The following is a 23,068-nucleotide window of genomic DNA, read 5'->3' as shown; positions in this document are numbered from 1 at the left end:
CTAGACCCACTGACTACAGCAACACCACTAGACCTACTGACTACAGCAACACCACTAGGACTACAGCAACACCACTAGACCCACTGACTACAGCAACACCACTAGACCTACTGACTACAGCAACACCACTAGACCTACTGACTACAGCAACACCACTAGACCCACTGACTACAGCAACACCACTAGACCTACTGACTACAGCAACACCACTAGACCTACTGACTACAGCAACACCACTAGACCTACTGACTACAGCAACACCACTAGACCTACTGACTACAGCAACACCACTAGACCTACTGACTACAGCAACACCACTAGACCCACTGACTACAGCAACACCACTAGACCTACAGCAACACCACTAGACCTACAGCAACACCACTAGACCTACTGACTACAGCAACACCACTAGACCTACTGACTACAGCAACACCACTAGACCTACTGACTACAGGAACACCACTAGGACTACAGCAACACCACTAGACCTACTGACTACAGCAACACCACTAGACCCACTGACTACAGCAACACCACTAGACCTACTGACTACAGCAACACCACTAGACCTACTGACTACAGCAACACCACTAGACCTACTGACTACAGCAACACCACTAGACCCACTGACTACAGCAACACCACTAGACCCACTGACTACAGCAACACCACTAGACCCACTGACTACCAGACGTATTAGACAGGCAACAGGTGGCAGCCCCAGCTGGTCAATAGGCAGAGCTAATTGACCTACAGATGAAATCCAACACCACTTACTGCATTGCCAACGAGGAGATGGCTTTTACCAAATTCACACCCATTTTACTCACCCAGAAAAAGAATGGATTACAAATCAACCCGACATGGAAATGTTGTGTCCTGTGCAAACCTTTTTGGCACCATCGCGGATAGTATCAGGAAGACAGTGCTATAAGGGATCCTTGGGATGTCCCTCCCCTAAAAGCAAGTTGATTTATTAGCGAGATTGTCGATTAAGAAATGGATTAGTAGTTGTGAGAGGAGACTAAACATGTATTACATAATCCACGTATCATTTGACAGGCAGCCTATTGTCTGTTAGCTGATGGCTGTCCTATCATTTATCAGTCTGTCCCGTGTGGCTCAGTTGGTAGAGCATGGTGTTTGTAACGCCAGGGTTGTGGGTTCGATTCCCACGGGGGACCAGTACGGAAGAAAAAAATGTATGAGATGTATGCATTCACTACTGTAAGTCGCTCTGGATAAGAGCGTCTGCTAAATGACTAAAATGTATAATGGCTGATGGCTCTCCTACCATTGTTAATTACCATCCTGTTGCCTGGTTACATTATTATTGTCTGTTAGCTAATGGCTGTCCTATCATTGTTAATTACCATCCTGTTGCCTGGTTACATTATTATTGTCTGTTAGCTAATGGCTGTCCTATCATTGTTAATTACCATCCTGTTGCCTGGTTACATTCCTATTGTCTGTTAGCTAATGGCTGTCCTATCATTGTTAATTACCATCCTGTTGCCTGGTTACATTCCTATTGTCTGTTAGCTGAATGCAAATGGCTGTCCTATCATTGTTAATTACCATCCTGTTGTTTCCTTGATGATGTAGAACACATAACTAGAGAGTGGGTCAGACATGCAACGGTAAACATACAGTATTTATATAGGTAATTTGTTTTGGACAAACAAATGTGATATACAAAACAGAACAATGATTGTATTCAAAAGTGCAACAGCAAACATATGTATACAGGTGATTAAAACAACCCTTATTTTATTTAAAAATACAACTGCAGAACTGTTATTCATTACCGCAGTAAAAAATATATATAATCTGCTGCTCCAAAATTCTGTCTTGTGCTCCTTACTTTCTGAAGTTAGGAGCACCAGTGCTACCAATGAAGAAAAGTTAATTTAAAGCCCTGACAGGTCTGCAGTGACACACAACCAGCCATGTTTCAGATACCCTGATACTCATGTCTGCAGTGACCCACAAACAGAGGCTCTGCCTGGATACCGCGCCTGGGGAGAGAGGGAGAAGAGATTGAAAGGGAGAGGAGAAAGGGAGAGAGGAGGGAGGGAGAGAGGAGGGAGAGAGAGAGGAGGGAGGGAGAGAGGAGGGAGGGAGAGAGGAGGGAGAGAGAGAGGAGGGAGGGAGAGAGGAGGGAGGGAGGGAGAGAGGAGGGAGAGAGAGAGGAGGGAGGGAGAGAGGAGGGAGAGAGAGAGGAGGGAGGGAGAGAGGAGGGAGGGAGAGAGGAGGGAGAGAGAGAGGAGGGAGGGAGAGAGGAGGGAGGGAGAGAGGAGGGAGAGAGAGAGGAGGGAGGGAGAGAGGAGGGAGAGAGAGAGGAGGGAGAGAGAGAGGAGGGAGGGAGAGAGAAGAGAGATGGTAAGGGAGATTTAGTTTCCTTAATGACTATTATAAAACAACTGTATTGTGTGTGCATGGCTAAACACATTTGATAAACATCTTGTGTAGCCTACTTTGATTAACATCTTACTTTACTTAAAGTAGCGTAACCCTGAAACAGTATCTGGGCTGAGGAGACTACGGCTGCAGACAACTCAAAGTAGACGGCCCTAAACCCTCAGCCCTTCAACGACGTTTTAAATCATCACATCCGAGTGTACCTGGAAATGGCCCTTTCCCAAGCGAGGGAGAACGCTGATCAGAGATGCAAAAATCTTGAAGTTGAGCTTAAAAACAAGCAACCTAAAGCTATTAATGTACCTAGCAGGCTAATGTAGCTAGCTAGCACTCCTGTCACGTAGCTAGATACAGTTACCCATAGCAGGCTAGTCATAGACTGTTCTCTCTGCTACTGCACGGCAAGCAGTACCGGAGCGCCAAGTCTAGGTCCATGAGGCTTCTAAACAGCTTCTTCCCCCAAGCCATAAGACTCCTGAACACCTAATCAAATGGCTACCCAGGCTATTAGCATCTACCCCCCCCCCCGTACATATTACCTCAATTACCTCGACTAACCGGTGCCCCCGCACATTGACTCTGTACCGGTACCCCCTGTATATAGCCTCCACATTGACTCTGTACCGGTACCCCCTGTATATAGCCTCCACATTGACTCTGTACCGGTACCCCCTGTATATAGCCTCCACATTGACTCTGTACCGGTACCCCCTGTATATAGCCTCCACATTGACTCTGTACCAGTACCCCCTGTATATAGCCTCCACATTGACTCTGTACCGGTACCTCCTGTATATAGCCTCCACATTGACTCTGTACCTGTACCCCCTGTATATAGCCTCCACATTGACTCTGTACCGGTATCCCCTGTATATAGCCTTGCTATTGTTATTTACGGCTGTTCTTTAATTATTTGTTATTCTTATCTCTTACTTTTTTGGGGGGTATTTTCTTAAAACTGCATTGTTAGTTAAGGGCTTGAAAGTAAGCACTTCACTGTAAGGTCTACACCTGTTGTATTTGGCGCACCTGTTGTATTCGGCGCATGTGACAAATACAATTTGATTTAAAATGAACGTGTTTGGACTGCAGCCGATGACTGCAGCCGACTCTCCTCTCTGCCCAGTTAGCTAGCATGATGAATCAACGACTCTCCTCTCTGGCCCAGTTAGCTAGCATGATGAATAACGACTCTCCTCTCTGGCCCAGTTAGCTAGCATGATGAATAACGACTCTCCTCTCTGGCCCAGTTAGCTAGCATGATGAATAACGATTCTCCTCTCTGGCCCAGTTAGCTAGCATGATGAATAACGACTCTCCTCTCTAGCCCAGTTAGCTAGCATGATGAATAACGACTCTCCTCTCTAGCCCAGTTAGTTAGCATGATGAATAACGACTCTCCTCTCTAGCCCAGTTAGCTAGCATGATACTGTGAACCATCAGATCCTCCTCTCCACCCTCTCAGAGCTGGGCATCTCCGGCGCTGCTCACTCTTGGATTGCGTCCTACCTGACAGGTCGCTCCTACCAGGTGGCGTGGCGAGAATCCGTCTTCGCACCACGTGCTCTCACCACTGGTGTCCCCCAGGGCTCAGTTTTAGGCCCTCTCCTATTCTCGCTATACACCAAGTCACTTGGCTCTGTCATATCCTCACATGGTCTCTCCTATCATTGCTATGCAGACGACACACAATTAATCTTCTCCTTTTCCCCTTCTGATAACCAGGTGGCGAATCGCATCTCTGCATGTCTGGCAGACATATTAGTGTGGATGACGGATCACCACCTCAAGCTGAACCCCGGCAAGACGGAGCTGCTTTTCCTCCCGGGGAAGGACTGCCCGTTCCATGATCTCGCCATCACAGTTGACAACTCATTTTTTCCTCCTCCCAGAGTGGCGTGAATCTGGACATCATCCTGTCCTTCTCCGCTAACATCAAGGCGGTGACCCGATCCTGTAGGTTCATGCTCTACAACATTCGCAGAGTACGACCCTGCCTTACACAGGAAGCGGCGCAGGTCCTAATCCAGGCACTTGTCATCTCCCGTCTGGATTACTGCAACTCGCTGCTGGCGGGGCTCCCTGCCTGTGCCATTAAACCCCTACAACTCATCCAGAACGCCGCAGCCCGTCTGGTGTTCAACCTTCCCAAATTCTCTCACGTCACCCCGCTCCTCAGCACACTCCACTGGCTTCCAGTTGAAGCTCGTATCTGCTACAAGACCATGATGCTTGCCTATGGAGCTGTGAGGGGAACGGCACCTCCGTACCTTCAGGCTCTGATCAGGCCCTACACCCAAACAAGGGCACTGCGTTCATCCACCTCTGGCCTGCTCGCCTCCCTACCTCTGTGGAAGCACAGTTCCCGCTCAGCCCAGTCAAAACTGTTCGCTGCTCTGGCACCCCAATGGTGGAACAAGCTCCCTCACGACGCCAGGACAGCGGAGTCAATCACCACCTTCCGGAGACACCTGAAACCCCACCTCTTTAAGGAATACCTGGGATAGGATTAAGTAATCCTTCTAACCCCCCCCCCCCCAAAAAAAAGATATAGATGTACTATTGTAAAGTGGTTGTTCCACTGGATACCAATTTGTAAGTCGCTCTGGATAAGAGCGTCTGCTAAATGACGTAAATGTAATGATGAATAACGACTCTCCTCTCTGGCCCAGTTAGCTAGCATGATGAATAATGACTCTCCTCTCTGGAGAGCTAACTGGGAGCTAGCATGCATTTCCCCATTAGCTCTGCAAGGATTATATTGTCAAAATACGTTGGTTAGTCACCAAATATGGAGTTTCGTTGCGCAAAAACCTCTTTAATGCCGTCACGCCCGGGATAGACTTCCAAAAGAGGGCTAAATGAAAATGGACACGCAACCCCTAAAATGTTTTGTTTGGAAATAATTTATTGTTTTGAATAAGTGCGCATGCGCCAAATCCACCTCTTCTGCACCTGGCAGCGGCAGTAATAAGTGATTTTTATTGGACGTTCTAGGGACGTCATGTACCCAAACATATCAGGGGACAGAAAGTATGTGAGGATGGCTGAGGGGTGGTCTACAGGGTTGCAAGGCCCCCCCCCCCCGTCCATAAATTGGAGATTTTAGCATTTTCAAACATCTGAAACAGCTTTTTCCAGCAATCTATAGCTGTAATCATTATGCTTAATCTGATATAAAAAAGATATTATAATATATATATCTAACCATACCCCTTGAGCTGACTGTATCCTCCTGACTGGTGGTAATTTTGTAAAGAAACTAAATATACTTCTCGTCATCGATGCTAAAATATGTGTAAAGGATTGAAAAGAATAGAAGTCTTATTCGGTGCATTAGTTATTGCTTTCTTTTCTAAAGTCTACCAACCTTCCTACTCTAACTTATTTGATAACCTGAAATGGCATCTTGGTATCTAGTTATGAGGTTGGGAACCTATCTGGGCTAGCTAAAGACAACTTCATAAAATTACTAGGTGGATAGTAGTATTACAGAAAAAAACATTGAAATACATTTTTAAACAGGACAAATATGAGGGGGCATGTGCCCCCTATAGGAATTATGCCTCTGGAGGTGTCTAAGAGTATTTGGCGCGTTCATTTTACATGACTGGGCAGGGGCGCAGCCATGGGTAGGCCTACCTATTGGGGAGCCAGGCCCATCCAATCAGAATAAGTTTTTCCCCACAAAAGAGCTTAATTACAGACGGTCCCACAGGTGAAGAAGCCGGATGTGGAGGTCCTGGGCTGACGTGGTTACACGTGGTCTGTGAGGCTGGTTGGACATAGTGCCAAATTCTCTAAAATGGTGTTGGAGGCAGGTTATGGTAGAGAAAATAACATGAATTTATATAGCAACAGCTCTGGTGGACATTCCTACAGTCAGCAATTGCACTGCTCCCTCAAAACTTGAGACATTTGTGGCATTGTGTTGTTTGACAAAACTGCACATTTTAGAGTGACCTTTTATTGTCCCCAGCACAAGGTGCACCTGTGTAATGAGCATGCTGTTTAATAATCTTCTTGATATGCCACACCTGTCAGGTGGATGGATTGTCTTGGCAAAGGAGAAATGCTCACTAACAGGGATGTAAACACATTTGTGCACAACATTTGAGAGAAATAAGCTTTTTGTGCGGATGGAACATTTCTGGGATCTTTTATTTCAGCTCATGAAACATGGGACCAACACTTTACATGTTGCGTTTATATTTTTGTTCAGTATAGATTTTTATTAAGTAACAGCAGTAAAAAAAAGCTAGTTACTCACCAAAACTCTATAATTGGTGAGTAACCAAAGTAGTTTGGCATCTTGCAGAGCTGTCTAATGGGGAAACGAATACAGGCTAACTGGGCTAGAGAGGAGAGTTATCATAACCCTGTACCTTAGTAGCCTGCAGCGGAAGTCCACGAGGCGAGGGTAGGCGTCGATCACACTGGAGGTCATCCTCTCATCACTCCACAACCGCTCTGCAGCAGCACTCGCCCTCGGCCTGCACACACATACACACACACACACACACACACACACACACACACACACACACACACACACACACACACACACACACACACACACACACACACACCTTGTGTTACTGTATTTAGATTCTGGCCTGTTATTATTTCTGATTGAAAAATGTCCCTAGGGGCCCTGGTCTAAAGTAGTGCACTATATAGGGAATAGGGTTCTATAGGGTTCTGGTCTAAAGTAGTGTACTATATAGGGAATAAGGTTCTATAGGGCTCTGGTCTAAAGTAGTGTACTATATAGGGAATAGGGTTCTATAGGGCTCTGGTCTAAAGTAGTGTACTATATAGGGAATAGGGTTCTATAGGGCTCTGGTCTAAAGTAGTGCACTATATAGGGAATAGGGTTCTATAGGGCTCTGGTCTAAAGTAGTGCACTATATAGGGAATAGGGTTCTATAGGGCTCTGGTCTAAAGTAGTGCACTATATAGGGAATAGGGTTCTATAGGGCTCTGGTCTAAAGTAGTGCACTATATAGGGAATAGGGTTCCATAGGGCCTGGTCTAAAGTAGTGCACTATATAGGGAATAGGGTTCTATAGGGCTCTGGTCTAAAGCAGTGTACTATATAGGGAATAGGGTTCTATAGGGCTCTGGTCTAAAGTAGTGTACTATATAGGGAATAGGGTGCTATTTGGGCCTATTTTCTATTTACCAGAGACGAGGAGAGAGGTTGGTAGCATCAACATACTCTCCCCACATGCACACCTCTCCACCAATCACCAGTTTCTTCTGCTGCTCTGTACCTGTGGAGGTAAAGTACATAGGATAGTACATACTGCACCTGCCCACAACACGGCACGACACAACAACACGACACAACAACACGGCACGACACAACAACACAACAACACGGCACAACACAACAACACGGCACAACACAACAACACGGCACAACACAACAACACGGCACAACACAACAACACGGCACAACACAACAACATGGCACAACACAACAACACGGCACAACACAACAACACGGCACAGCACAACACAACAATACGGCACAACAACACGGCACAACACGGCACAGCACAACAACACGGCACGGCACAACAAAACACAACACAACACAACACGGCACAACACAACACAACACGGCACAACACAATACAACACGGCACAACAACACGGCACAACACAACAATATGGCACAACACAACAACACAACACAACAAAACACAACAACACGGCACAACAACACGGCACAACACAACACGGCACAACAACACGACACAACAACACGGCACAACACAACAACACAACAATATGGCACAACACAACAACACAACACAACAAAACACAACAACACGGCACAACACAACATGGCACGACGCATCACGGCACGGCAGACAGACAGACAGACAGACAGACAGACAGACAGACAGACAGACAGACATCAAATTAGTGGATTAGTGGATTCTATTTCAGCCACAGCCATTGCTGACAGGTGTACAATATCGAGCACACTGCCATGCAATCTCCATAGACAAACATTGGCAGTAGAATGGCCTTACTGAAGAGCTAAGTGACTTTCAACGTGGCACCGTCATAGGATGCCACCTTTCCAACAAGTCAGTTCATCAAATTTCTGCCTTGCTAGAGCTGCCCCCGGTCAAAACGTAAATGTTGTTATTGTGAAGTAGAAACGTCTAGGAGCAACAACGGCTCAGCCATGAAATGGTAGGGCACACAAGCTCACAGAACGGGAATGCTGAGTACTGAAGCGTGTAGTACATAAAAATGTGTGTAAAAAGCATCTATCCTTACAACACTCACTACCAAGTTCCAAACTGCCTCTGGAAGCAACGTCCGCACAATAACTGTTCATCTGGAGCTTCATGAAATGGGTTTCCATGGCCGAGCAGCCGCACACAAGCCTAAGATCCCCATGCGCAATGCCAAGCGTCGGCTGAAGTGGTGTAAAGCTCGCCGGCATGAGAGCGGTGGAAATGCGTTCTCTAGAGTAATGAATCACGCTTCACCATCTGGCAGTCCGACAGATGAATCTTGGTTTGGCGGATGCCAGGAGAACGTTACCTGCTGGAATGCATAATGCCGACTCTAAAGTTTGTTGGGAGGAGGTTCAGGCCCTTTAGTTCCAGTGAAGTCAAATCTTAACGCTACAACATACAATGACATTCTAGACGGTTCTGTGCTTCCAACATTATGGCAACAGTTTGGGGAAGGTCCTTTCCTGTTTCAGCATGACAACGCCCCCGTGCACAAAGCCAGGTCCATACAGAAATGGTTTGTCGAGATCGGTGTGAAAGAACCCCGTCGAAAACCTTTGGGATGAATTGGAACGTCGACTGCGAGCCAGGCCTAATCGCCCAACATCAGTGCCCGACCTCACTAATGCTCTTGTGGCTGAATGGAAGCAATTCCCCGCAGCAATGTTCCAACATCTAGTGGAAAGCCTTCCCAGAAGAGTGGAGGCTGTTATAGCAGCAAAGGGGGGACCAACTCCATATTAATGTCCATGATTTTGGAATGAGATGTTCGACAAGCAGGTGTCCACATACTACATGACCAAAAGCGTACTTGCGCTATATTATATTATCCATAGACCAGTCTCCTACTATAATAATAACTATAGTCCTAGACTCTATACAGTCCCAGGGCAGCCCTGCCCCAGTCCCAGGGCAGCCCTACCCCAGTCCCAGGGCAGCCCTGCCCCAGTCCCAGTACGCTGCAGTAGTGGAGGAACAAATCAGAGGACGAGCCCATTGGCTGAAATTGAATAAATGGAAAGGTATCAATGTGTTACCCGTTGTTAATTTATTTGATACCTTTTGAACACATCGATTTGATACCGTACCATTCATCTCATTCCCACCATTACATTAAACCTGTTTCACCGATTTTTTAAGTGAAACGAGCTTCTGCACACACCAGTGAAGTTGAGTGGCTGTATGGTGTAGTACGTTTTCCAGTCCTGTCCGTAGTTGATGTGGTTGATGTACCAGGGGGCAGCCAGTATGACCCTGTACCCAGCCAGGGTGATGCTACTCAGCTCCTGCTGTATCTGACCTGGACTACCCTTCCAGATGTGGAGCACCGTGTCCACTGGGATCTGAGGTAGAAAAAAAGTGCCATGTACACTATTGTTCAACAGTTTGGGGTCAGTTTGGGGTCACTTAGAAATGTCCTTGTTTTTGAAAGAAAAGCACATTTTTTTTGTCCATTAAAATGACATCAAATTGATCAGGAATACAGTGTAGACATTGTTAATGTTGTAAATGACTATTGTAGCTGGAAACGGCAGATTTTTAATGGAATATCTACATAGGCGTACAGAGGCCCATTATCAGCAACCATCACTCCTGTGTTCCAACTGAAGATCTCATACAACGCTGTGTCCTACTCCCTTCACAGAACAGCACAAACTGTCTCTTACCAGAATAGAAAGAGGAGTGGGAGGCCCCGGTGCACAACTGAGCAAGAGGACAAGAACATTAGAGTGTCTAGTTTGAGAAACAGACGCCTTACAAGTCCTCAACTGGCAGCTTCATTAAATAGTACCCGCAAAACACCAGTCTCAACGTCAACAGTGAAGAGGTGACTCCGGGATGCTGCCCTTCTAGGCAGAGTTCCTCTGTCCAGTGTCTGTGTTCTTTTGCCCATCTTAATCTTTTCTTTTTATTGGCCTGTCTGAGATATGGCTTCTTCTTTGCAACTCTGCCTAGAAGGCCAGTGACATGTTGTTTTTATGATCCTTGTATGTTTTTTACACTGTCCCACTCTATCCACTCCACTCTATCCACTCCACTCTATCCACTCCACTCTATCCACTCCACTCCACTCTATCCATTCCACTCCACTCTATCCACTCCACTCCACTCTATCCATTCCACTCCACTCTATCCACTCCACTCCACTCTATCCACTCCACTCCACTCTATCCACTCCACTCCACTCTATCCACTGCACTCCACACTGTCCCACTCCCACTCCACTCTATCCACTCCACTCTATCCACTCCACTCTATCCACTCCACTCTATCCACTCCACTCTATCCACTCCACTCTATCCACTCCACTCTATCCACTCCACTCTATCCACTCCACTCTATCCACTCCACTCCACACTGTCCCACTCCACTCTATCCACTATTCACTCCACACTGTCCCACTCCACTCCATCCACTCCACTCTATCCACTCCACTCCACTCTATCCATTCCACTCCACTCTATCCACTCCACTCCACTCTATCCACTCCACTCCACTCTATCCACTCCACTCCACTCTATCCACTCCACTCCTCTATCCACTCCACTCCACTCTATCCACTGCACTCTATCCACTCCACTCTATCCACTCCACTCTATCCACTATTCACCCCACACTGTCCCACTCCACCCCACACTGTCCCACTCCACTCCACACTGTCCCACTCCACTCTATTCACTATTCACTCCACACTGTCCCACTCCACTCTATCCACTCCACTCTATCCACTCCACTCTATCCACTCCAATCTATCCACTCCACTGCACTCTATCCACTCCACTCTATCCACTCCACTCTATCCACTATCCACTCCACACTGTCCCACTCCACTCTATTCACTATTCACTCCACACTGTCCCACTCCACTCTATTCACTCCACTCTATCCACTCCACTCTATCCACTCCACTCTAGTTAAGAGGTTCTAACCCTTGAAAGCAAGGGGCCAGATGGTATAGTATCTAGCCCAGTCATGAGTAGGTCCAGGCTGGTCTAGGTACCAAGGAGAGGCCAGGACGACCCGGAGGCCTGCCTTGGTCACCCTGCGGACCTCACACAGGTAGCATCCTCCCTTCCACACCTCCACCACTGACAGAGAGCTGCAACACAGCTGAAACACAACCACTTTGGGAAACTCTAGCTCATCAGGGGAAACAGCCAACTGCATGAAGACCACCCTCAGTCTAGAGACAGCCTTTGATGTTTTATCAAAATAGAAGGATCTAGGCAATATCACTCACTAACATGAGAGGACCCGGCCCAGAGGACCCGGCCCAGAGGTCCCGGACCAGAGGACCCGGCCCAGAGGACCCGGCCCAGAGGTCCCGGCCCAGAGGTCCCGGCCCAGAGGTCCCGGCCCCAGAGGTCCCGGCCCAGAGGACCCTAGTCTAATCATGTGTAATTAGACCTGGAAAGTGTCTGGGTTTTTACATTAGGGCGATACAGGTATGATCTGAGTGTTTACTTACTTTTTCATGGTAGTCAAACACATCCTGCCAGACTATGGCTGTCTTGTTGAGTCCCTTAGTAATGTTCACCATACTGGAAGATACAAACACACAGGCCTCTGTAGCATCCGCAACTTAAACCAAGCCAGTCCCACAGTCCCAGAGCAGCCCACCACTACATCCTACTTTCATTTCATTATCTTGGAAATAAATCGTGTCCATTTTTTTTAGGTGTATTTCTGAACCATACAGGTCTCCATTTTGGTCCTTTTTTTGTCCACTAACTTTTCCATGTAGTAGGATTCCAGTTTTGTGTAGTCGGTTCCGAACCCCATCTTCAGCATGAAGCCTCGGACATCAGGGTTGGACTTCCTGTGAGAAACAACACATTACAATCTGATCATTCTCGGGTCAAGAACTGGGGTGTATTTCTTCTGCCGATTCTGTTGCAAACGGAACTAAAACAAGAGTTTCTATTGGACAAATTCAGGTAAGTCCCTCCCTGTTTCGTTCCGTTTGCCTTCCGTTTTCACAAAACATTTTGCAACAGACACGGCAGAATGAATACACCCCTGGAAATGTGTGCAAGCTAAAGTACAATACATCTACCGGTTATGTATTTGGTTATGTATTCAAGCTAGAGTTTGAGTTTATTTTATTTTTTACAGGGACAGTGCACATTAATCAACGTTTCAGTAAAAGTGCCGGTTTTAGCCAGCCGGCTAATTTTCAACCGCAGTCCCTGGGCAGGTTATTAAAAACAATTACAATACAGACAATCACTGAGCAGTGAGCACACGCAGAGTAACATAGGACAAGCAAGACATAGCATACAGACAGAGCAACATAGGACAAGCAAGATGTAGCATGCAGACAGAGCAACATAGGACAAGCAAGACATAGCATGCAGACAGAGAAACATAGAACAAGCAAGATGTAGCATACAGACAGAGCAACATAGGACAAGCAAGACATAGCATACAGACAGAGCAACATAGAACAAAAAGCAACAAGCTTAAATCCATAAAAGCTACAAAGTGTTTCCACACTTCACAAGCTACAGACACCAGACAACATGGAAAGCAGCAATACACAGCTAGGGATTATGTTCACAAATCTGATTGACCTTTAGCCATGTCTTCATGGTTTTTGTGAAAGTGTGATAGGTGGTGCAGGTATGTGTGTCTGATGGCAGTGTATTCCAGACATGGGAAGCTCTCACAGAGAAAGTGGATTTACTAAAGGTGCTTTTCCTTAAGGGAACTATACAGTCACCTCTCATGGCAGACCTTGTGGATCTGCTGCCATATGTTTGGGTTTTCTGTTTAACTAAAGTACTGAGTGGAGGGGGAGCCAGGCCATTTAGGATCTGGAATACAAGACATGCATCGGTGTATTGCACAAGATTTTCCCAACTCAGGAGCTCATGCTTTCTGAGGATGTAACAGTGATGATGGCTATTGGGCTTCCTATCAAGCACTTTGAGAGCCTGTTTGTAGACAGACTGAATAGGTTTTAATGTTGTACAGCAAGTTGGGCCCAACTAGACAAGCAGTATGTTAAGTGGGGGACTATCATAGATTTGAAGTACAGTTTTGCTAGTCAAACAATTTGGTATAAATCGGAAATTAGCGAGGTTGAATTTGGTTATTAGAATTACCTTTTTCACCTGCTTTTTAAAAGAGAGGTTGGAATCAAGTTTAATGCCAAGGTACTTAAAATCAGATACCACCTGGAGCTTCTCCCTGATACACAGACATCTGGTTCAGTAGCATCAGATACCACCTGGAGCTTCTCCCTTGATACACAGACATCTGGTTCAGTAGCATCAGATACCACCTGGAGCTTCTCCCCTGATACACAGACATCTGGTTCAGTAGCATCAGATTCCACCTGGAGCTTCTCCCCTGATACACAGACATCTGGTTCAGTAGCATCAGATACCACCTGGAGCTTCTCCCTTGATACACAGACATCTGGTTCAGTAGCATCAGATACCACCTGGAGCTTCTCCCCTGATACACAGACATCTGGTTCAGTAGCATCAGATACCACCTGGAGCTTCTCCCTTGATACACAGACATCTGGCTCAGTAGCATCAGATACCACCTGGAGCTTCTCCCCTGATACACAGACATCTGGTTCAGTAGCATCAGATACCACCTGGAGCTTCTCCCCTGATACACAGACATCTGGTTCAGTAGCATCAGATACCACCTGGAGCTTCTCCCCTGATACACAGACATCTGGTTCAGTAGCATCAGATACCACCTGGAGCTTCTCCCCTGATACACAGACATCTGGTTCAGTAGCATCAGATACCACCTGGAGCTTCTCCCTTGATACACAGACATCTGGTTCAGTAGCATCTGTTGTCCTTATTGTGAAGAACATGCAGACAGTTTTTTTCACATTGAGATGCAAATACGAGTCACTGAGCCACTTTGTAACCTGGACCATTACAGTAGTGAGTTATTGTGCAGCTTGTTGTTTGCTCTTTGCATGCACATAGATCACTGTATCATCTGAAAACATCTGAACCTCAGACCCAGGACAGACAGGAGGCAGGTCATTAATGTACAGGCTGAACAGGAGGGGCCCCAGTATTGACCCATGGGGAACGCCCACATCATAGCTAAGAGTGGGCGACAGCTCATTGCTCACTCTGACACACTGAGTTCTGCCTTCAAGGTATGATTTCATCTCAAGGCATCGGGGGAAAAGGGTTTGGACAATTTTGTGATGAGAATCTCATGATTAACAGTATCAAAAGCCTTCCTTAGGTCCAGAAACACAGCCCCAACAACGTACATCTGACGGTTATGTATTCATGCTAAAGTACATCAGAAAGGTTATGTATTCAAGCTAAAGTACAACTGACGGTTATGTATTCAAGCTAAAGTACAATACATCTGACAGTTATGTATTCAAGCTAAAGTACATCTGATGGTTATGTATTCAAGCTAAAGTACATCTGATGGTTATGTATTCAAGCTAAAGTACATCTGATGGTTATGTATTCAAGCTAAAGTACATCTGATGGTTATGTATTCAAGCTAAAGTACATCTGATGGTTATGTATTCAAGCTAAAGTACAATACATCTGACAGTTATGTATTCAAGCTAAAGTACATCTGATGGTTATGTATTCAAGCTAAAGTACATCTGATGGTTATGTATTCAAGCTAAAGTACATCTGACAGTTATGTATTCAAGCTAAAGTACATCTGATGGTTATGTATTCAAGCTAAAGTACATCTGAAGGTTATGTATTCAAGCTAAAGTACATCTGATGGTTATGTATTCAAGCTAAAGTACAACTGACGGTTATGTATTCATGCTAAAGTACAATACATCTGATGGTTATGTATTCAAGCTAAAGTACAACTGACGGTTATGTATTCATGCTAAAGTACAATACATCTGATGGTTATGTATTCAATGTGCCGCTTTATTATATGGACATACACCGAGAATACCAACACCCCCCCTTCCTGCCCTCAGAACAGCCTCAATTCGTCGGGGCATGGACTCAGCAAGGTGTCGAAATCATTCCACAGGGATGCTGGCCCATGTTGACTCCAATGCTTCCCACAGTTGTGTCAAGTTGGCTGGGTGTCCTTTGGGTGGTGGACCATTCTTAAAATGAATACAGACGGGAAACTGTTGAGCGTGAAAAACCCAGCAAATCAAGTTCTTGACACTCAAACCGGTGCGCTTGGCACCTACTACCATACCCCGTTCAAAGGCACTGAAATATCTTGTCTTGCCCATTCACCCTCTGAATGACACACACACACAATCCATGTCTCAATTGTAACAAGGCTTAAATATCCTTCTTTAACCTGTCTCCTCCCCTTCAACTACACTGACAAATGGATTTAACAGGTGACATCAATAAGGGATCGTAGCTTTCACCTGGTCAGTCTGTCATGGAAAGAGCAGGGGCTCTTAAGCGTTAGCACACATACACGTACATTCTGATATTGTTGTATAGTGGTACAATACATTTAGTATTGTAGATATGTAGTGGTGTAATAATGTCATATGATGTACTGTTTTATACACTGCTCCAAAAAATAAAGGGAACACTTAAACAACACAATGTAACTCCAAGTCAATCACACTTCTGTGAAATCAAACTGTCCACTTAGGAAGCAACACTGATTGACAATAAATTTCACATGCTGTTGTGCAAATGGAATAGAAAACAGGTGGAAATTATAGGCAATTAGCAAGACACCCCCAATAAAGGAGTGGTTCTGCAGGTGGGGACCACAGACCACTTCTCAGTTCCTATGCTTCCTGGCTGATGTTTTGGTCACTTTTGAATGCTGGCGGTGCTTTCACTCTAGTGGTAGCATGAGACGGAGTCTACAACCCACACAAGTGGCTCAGGTAGTGCAGCTCATCCAGGATGGCACATCAATGCGAGCTGTGGCAAGAAGGTTTGCTGTGTCTGTCAGCGTAGTGTCCAGAGCATGGAGGCGCTACCAGGAGACAGGCCAGTACATCAGGAGACGTGGAGGCGGCCGTAGGAGGGCAACAACCCAGCAGCAGGACCGCTACCTCCGCCTTTGTGCAAGGAGGAGCAGGAGAAGCACTGCCAGAGCCCTGCAAAATGACCTCCAGCAGGCCACAAATGTGCATGTGTCTGCTCAAATGGTCAGAAACAGACTCCATGAGGGTGGTATGAGGGCCCGACGTCCACAGGTGGGGGTTGTGCTTACAGCCCAACACCGTGCAGGACGTTTGGCATTTGCCAGAGAACACCAAGATTGGCAAATTCGCCACTGGCGCCCTGTGCTCTTCACAGATGAAAGCAGGTTCACACTGAGCACATGTGACAGACGTGACAGAGTCTGGAGACGCCGTGGAGAACGTTCTGCTGCCTGCAACATCCTCCAGCATGACCGGTTTGGCGGTGGGTCAGTCATGGTGTGGGATGGCATTTCTTTGGGGGCCCGCACAGCCCTCCATGTGCTCGCCAGAGGTAGCCTGACTGCCATTAGGTACCGAGATGAGATCCTCAGACCCCTTGTGAGACAATATGCTGGTGCGGTTGGCCCTGGGTTCCTCCTAATGCAAGACAATGCTAGACCTCATGTGGCTGGAGTGTGTCAGCAGTAGCATTGATGCTATGGACTGGCCCGCCCGTTCCCCAGACCTGAATCCAATTGAGCACATCTGGGACATCATGTCTCGCTCCATCCACCAACGCCACGTTGCACCACAGACTGTCCAGGAGTTGGCAGATGCTTTAGTCCAGGTCTGGGAGGAGATCCGTCAGGAGACCATCCGCCACCTCATCAGGAGCATGCCCAGGCGTTGTAGGGAGGTCATACAGGCACGTGGAGGCCACACACTACTGAGCCTCATTTTGACTTGTTTTAAGGACATTACATCAATGTTGGATCAGCCTGTAGTGTGGTTTTACACTTTAATTTTGAGTGTGACTCCAAATCCAGACCTCCATGGGTTGATAAATTGGATTTCCATTGATTATTTTTGTGTGATTTTGTTGTCAGCACATTCAACTATGTAAAGAAAAAAGTATTTAATAAGATTATTTATTTCATTCAGATCTAGGATGTGTTGTTTAAGTGTTCCCTTTATTTTTTTGAGCAGTATATTTTGTGTTATGTGTAAAGAAAGTGCCTCAATGTGTTTGGACCACAGGAAGAGTAGCTGCTGCCTTGGCATGAACTAATGATGATCCCTAATCAATACCAATACAAATGTTTTGTATAGTGAGTAGATGTATTGTAACGGACAGCCCTCTTCACATTTCTCAACAAAACAAACTGAACAGTAGCAATAATTATGTCCTCTCAGCATCAAGAGATACACTACTTTTTGATATATATATATATATATATATATATATATATATATATATATATATATAGAAACAGACTCCATGAGGGTGGTATATATACTTTCTTCACTATTTAAAAAAATGTCAACAGTTAAAGCTATACAAACTTGATTAACATCAAATCAACCTACCAGCAGGTGAAGTCTACCTCGTCACCTCCCAGGTGGATGTAAGAGTCAGGAAACACTGAGGTGACCTCTTTAAACAGGCGGCTCATGAACTGGTAGCTGGAGAAGTTGGCTGGGTTCACTGGACCGAACGTCCCAGAGGGAACTGTGCCCTTATAGCAGGGGGTCAGGAGACCGGGCTGTCCTGAGGAGAGATGGGGTTAAGGGCGGGGAGAGATGGGTGGGTTAGGGTTATGGTTAGTTAGAACAAGTGGTGGAAAAAAAGTACCCTGTTATCATACTTGAGTAAAAGTAAAGATACCTTCATAGAAAATGACTCAAGTAAAAGTGAAAGTCACCCAGTAAAATACTACTTGAGTAAAAGTCTTAAAGTATTTGGTTTTAAATTGTTGGATTCTGGGTTAAACTTGGACCATTGCTATCCTAGAGATATGATACATCAGATGATAGACTATGGTCTCTGAGGAGTGATAGAAACATCAGATGATAGACTATAGTCTCTGAGGAGTGATAGAAACATCAGATGATAGACTATAGTCTCTGAGGAGTGATAGAGACTGGTTGATACATCAGATGATAGACTATAGTCTCTGAGGAGTGATATAGACATCAGATGATAGACTATAGTCTGAGGAGTGATAGAAACATCAGATGATAGACTATAGTCTCTGAGGAGTGATAGAGACTGGTTGATACATCAGATGATAGACTATAGTCTGAGGAGTGATAGAGACTGGTTGATACATCAGATGATAGACTATAGTCTCTGAGGAGTGATATAGACATCAGATGATAGACTATAGTCTCTGAGGAGTGATATAGACTGGTTGATACATCAGATGATAGACTATAGTCTCTGAGGAGTGATATAGACTGGTTGTTACATCAGATGATAGACTATAGTCTCTGAGGAGTGATATAGACATCAGATGATAGACTATAGTCTCTGAGGAGTGATAGAAACATCAGATGATAGACTATAGTCTCTGAGGAGTGACAGAGACTGGTTGATACATCAGATGATAGACTATAGTCTCTGAGGAGTGATATAGACTGGTTGTTACATCAGATGATAGACTATAGTCTCTGAGGAGTGATATAGACATCAGATGATAGACTATAGTCTCTGAGGAGTGATAGAAACATCAGATGATAGACTATAGTCTCTGAGGAGTGACAGAGACTGGTTGATACATCAGATGATAGACTATAGTCTCTGAGGAGTGATATAGACATCAGATGATAGACTATAGTCTCTGAGGAGTGATAGAAACATCAGATGATAGACTATAGTCTCTGAGGAGTGACACTGGTTGTTAGATCAGATGATAGACTATAGTCTCTGAGGAGTGATAGAGACTGGAGACTGGTTGTTACATCAGATGATAGACTATAGTCTCTGAGGAGTGATATAGACATCAGATGATATACAATAGTCTCTGAGGAGTGATAGAGATATCAGATGATAGACTATAGTCTCTGAGGACTGATAGAGACTGGCTGTTACATCATTAGTTAATGGTGATCTGTTGAAGCCAGATGGCTTTGGAATGTGTTGGGTGGATGGGAGGAAGTCACAGGACCACTATGGGGGATACGGATGGACATCTGTGGATTAGGCGAAGGAGGGGTTGAGGTCAGATCCCCTTAAGGGAGAAATTATGGTTTATTACCCTATTACTTCCTCTTCCTGTCGAACCATAATAGATGTAAGGATTGGAGAGGAGGCGGAGTGCCTAAATTGGAGTATGTATCATTGTGGTGGAAACATGTTTTGTTTAATGCAGCTGTATCGATCCTCTGGGCAGAATAAACTTGGTTAAGCTTTCATTGTGTCCTTTGAGTGTTTTACTCTGAGGATTAAATCCAAACAACATATACTTCAGTATCAAAAGTAAATGTAATTGCTAAAATATACTTTCAGTTAAAAAGATTTAATAATAATTATCCCAACTCCCGTCCATGCAGGAGGCCTTTTGCCTTTTGGTAAGCCGTCATTATAAATAAGAATTTGTTCTTAACTGACTTGCCTAGTTAAATAAATAAAAGGTTAAATCAAAAGTACAAATCATTTCAAATTCCTTATATTAAGCAAAACAAGATGGCTCCATATTATTGTGTTTTTTAATTTACAGAAAGCCAAGGGCACACTCCAACACTCAAGACATAATTTACAAACGAAGCATGTGTGTTTAGTGAGTCCTCCGGATCAGAGGCAGTAGGGATGACCAGGGATGTTCTCTGTTTAGTGAGTCCTCCAGATCAGAGGCAGTAGGGATGACCAGGGATGTTCTCTGTTTAGTGAGTCCTCCAGATCAGAGGCAGTAGGGATGACCAGGGATGTTCTCTGTTTAGTGAGTCCTCCAGATCAGAGGCAGTAGGGATGACCAGGGATGTTCTCTTGATAAGTGTGTGAATTGGACCATTTTCCTGTCCTGCTAAGCATTCAAAATGTAACGAGTACTTTTGGGTGTCAGGGTAAATGTATGGATTAAAAAGTAAATTATATTCTTTAGGAATGTAGTGAAGCAAAAGTAAAAGTTGTCAAAAATATAAATAGTAAAGTACAGATACTTTAAAGTACTACTTAAGTCATTTTTTGGGGTATTTTTACTTACAGTAATTTCCGGACTATAAGCCGCTACTTTTTTCCCAGGCTTTGAACCTCGCGGCTTAAACAATGATATATGGATTTTTCCCGCTTTCAATTTTTTTTTCTCCAAAAAATCACATTCTGTGACGTGCTCAGTTTTTTGGCGGCATGAAGCTTTCATTAGACCAATGAAATTGCCGAACGGGTTAAGGTCAAACAACTTTTTTGTTTACTGTTTAGATTAAATCGAGCGCTCTCAAACTTCCCATCATTCTGATTACGGTAGTCATTTTGTCACCCTCATCATGGCAAAGACACAGAGAAATGCATATGATGCAGCTTTCAAGTTGAAGGCGATTGATCTGGCTGTTGGAAAAGGAAATAGAGCTGCTGCACGGGAGCTTGGTCTTAATGAGTCGATGATAAGACGTTGGAAACAGCAGCGTGAGGAATTGACTCAGTGCAAAAAGACAACTAAAGCTTACTGCTATTTCTTTATTTTTTGTTACAAGCCGTGTTTCGTTAAAGCCTGTGTAAAGTTCATTTGTTTCAATGTACCGGTAGGCACCTGAGGCTTATAGACATGTGCGGCTTATTTATGTTCAAAATAAGATTTTTTTTTTAATTCAGTGGGTGCGGCTTATATTCAGGTGCGCTCAATAGTCCGGAATTTACGGTAATTACTTTACACCACTGGTTAGAATTACTGTAGCAGCTGGAGGAGTTGGCTGGGTTCACTGGTCCGAAAGTCCCAGAGGTAACTGTGCCCTTATAGCAGGGGATCAGGAGACCGGGCTGTCCTGGGGAGTGCGGTCATAAAGCCTTTATAACGGCTATATAAGACATTATAACCTCTGTCATAGAACCTAAGATGTTATGAATCTAGTTAGCAGTCAGAAGCAGAATCCATGACTGGGTGTGTGTTACCTTTGCCCCATGACTGTGTGTGTGTGTGTGTGTGTGTGTGTGTGTGTTACCTTTGCCCCATGACAGAGGGTGTGTGTGTGTGTGTGTGTGTGTGTGTGTGTGTGTGTGTGTGTGTGTTACCTTTGCCCCATGACAGAGGGTGTGTGTGTGTGTGTTACCTTTGCCCCATGACTGAGGGTGTGTGTGTGTGTGTGTGTGTGTGTGGGGTGTGTGTGTGTGTGTGTGTGTGTGTGTGTGTGTGTGTGTGTGGTGTGTGTTACCTTTGCCCCCCGACTGTGGGTGTGTGTGTTACCTTTGCCCCATGACTGTGTGTGTGTGTGTTACCTTTGCCCCATGACTGAGGGTGTGTGTGTGTTACCTTTGCCCCATGACTGAGGGTGTGTGTGTGTGTGTGTGTGTGGTGTGTGTGTGTGTGTGTGTGTGTGACCTTTGTCCCATGACTGAGGGTGTGCATGTGTGTGACCTTTGCCCCATGACTGAGGGTGTGCATGTGTGTGACCTTTGCCCCATGACTGAGGGTGTGCGTGTGTTACCTTCGCCCCATGACTGGGTGTGTCCCGGGGAGTCAAATTCAGCCAGGACCCTGATGCCTCTGAGTCTGGCGTGGGCGATAACCCTCTTCACGTCTATCTGGGTGTACACATGGGTCGACGGATGGAACGCCCCCTAGGACAAACAGAGCCAAGCAGAATATCAGCCAAGAGGGCAGCAGGAAGCCTAGCATCTGCTCCCCATCATTACGCACATCTGTGACCCGTTTCAGGAAACGATGCTTATGTCGCTGGTCACCACCTCACAGTAGAGCCGTTTGAACGTGGAAGTATTTTTTTTAATCAAAAGTAGTTTTTTGAGGCAGAAATGCCTTCTCGAACATGTGCCTTACATGTGCCTTTCATGTGCCTTAACCTGTTATGGCTAGGGGGCAGTATTTGCACGGCCGGATAAAAAACGTACCCGATTTAATCTGGTTACTACTCCTGCCCAGTAACTAGAATATGCATATAATTGTTTGATTTGGATAGAAAACACCCTAAAGTTTCTAAAACTGTTTGAATGGGGTCTGTGAGTATAACAGAACTCATATGGCAGTCAAAACCCTGAGACAAATCCTGACAGGAAACTGAAATCTGATGTGTGGATATCACTTCAAACATGTGCCATTGAAACACACAGGGGCTTATGAATCATTTAGCACTTTCTAAAGCTTCCACTAGATGTCCCCAGTCTTTACAAAGTGGTTTGAGTCTCCTACTATCAAAACTGACTGAAAGAGAGGCTGTGGAAAGTGGTCACAGGTGGAGGGCCATTTACCATTATGACGCGGCCGCCCATGGCTACCCTCCCCTTTCGAAACGTTTTGAAAGACAATGCAAACGTCCCCATGGAATATTATTGAAGCTCTGGTTG

The 23,068-nt window shown here is 45.3% G+C and overlaps 1 protein-coding gene and 1 non-coding gene across 2 annotated transcripts in view; one reads left to right on the top strand and one right to left on the bottom strand.

The window, feature by feature from the left end:
• Positions 1–1,113: 1,113 nt before the first annotated feature.
• Positions 1,114–1,187, top strand: trnat-ugu (transfer RNA threonine (anticodon UGU)). Its single transcript has one exon. It is a non-coding gene; the product is annotated as a tRNA-Thr (tRNA).
• A 449-nt stretch (positions 1,188–1,636) lies between these two features.
• Positions 1,637–23,068, bottom strand: part of hexa (hexosaminidase A (alpha polypeptide)) — a 35,160-nt gene continuing 13,728 nt past the window's right edge. The window contains 8 exon segments of the mRNA NM_001140458.1: positions 1,637–2,021; positions 6,810–6,917; positions 7,610–7,700; positions 9,850–10,030; positions 12,157–12,229; positions 12,421–12,507; positions 18,145–18,325; positions 22,195–22,327. Coding sequence (NP_001133930.1) covers positions 1,958–2,021; positions 6,810–6,917; positions 7,610–7,700; positions 9,850–10,030; positions 12,157–12,229; positions 12,421–12,507; positions 18,145–18,325; positions 22,195–22,327 — 918 coding nt within the window. The 3' untranslated portion in view covers positions 1,637–1,957.

This window comes from Salmo salar, chromosome 10 (assembly GCF_965601325.2).
Source record: "Salmo salar chromosome 10, fSalSal1, whole genome shotgun sequence".
Classification (NCBI taxonomy): Eukaryota; Metazoa; Chordata; class Actinopteri; order Salmoniformes; family Salmonidae; genus Salmo; species Salmo salar.
The sequence above is the reverse complement of the archived record's forward strand: the minus strand, read 5'-3'. Positions and strand labels throughout refer to the sequence as shown.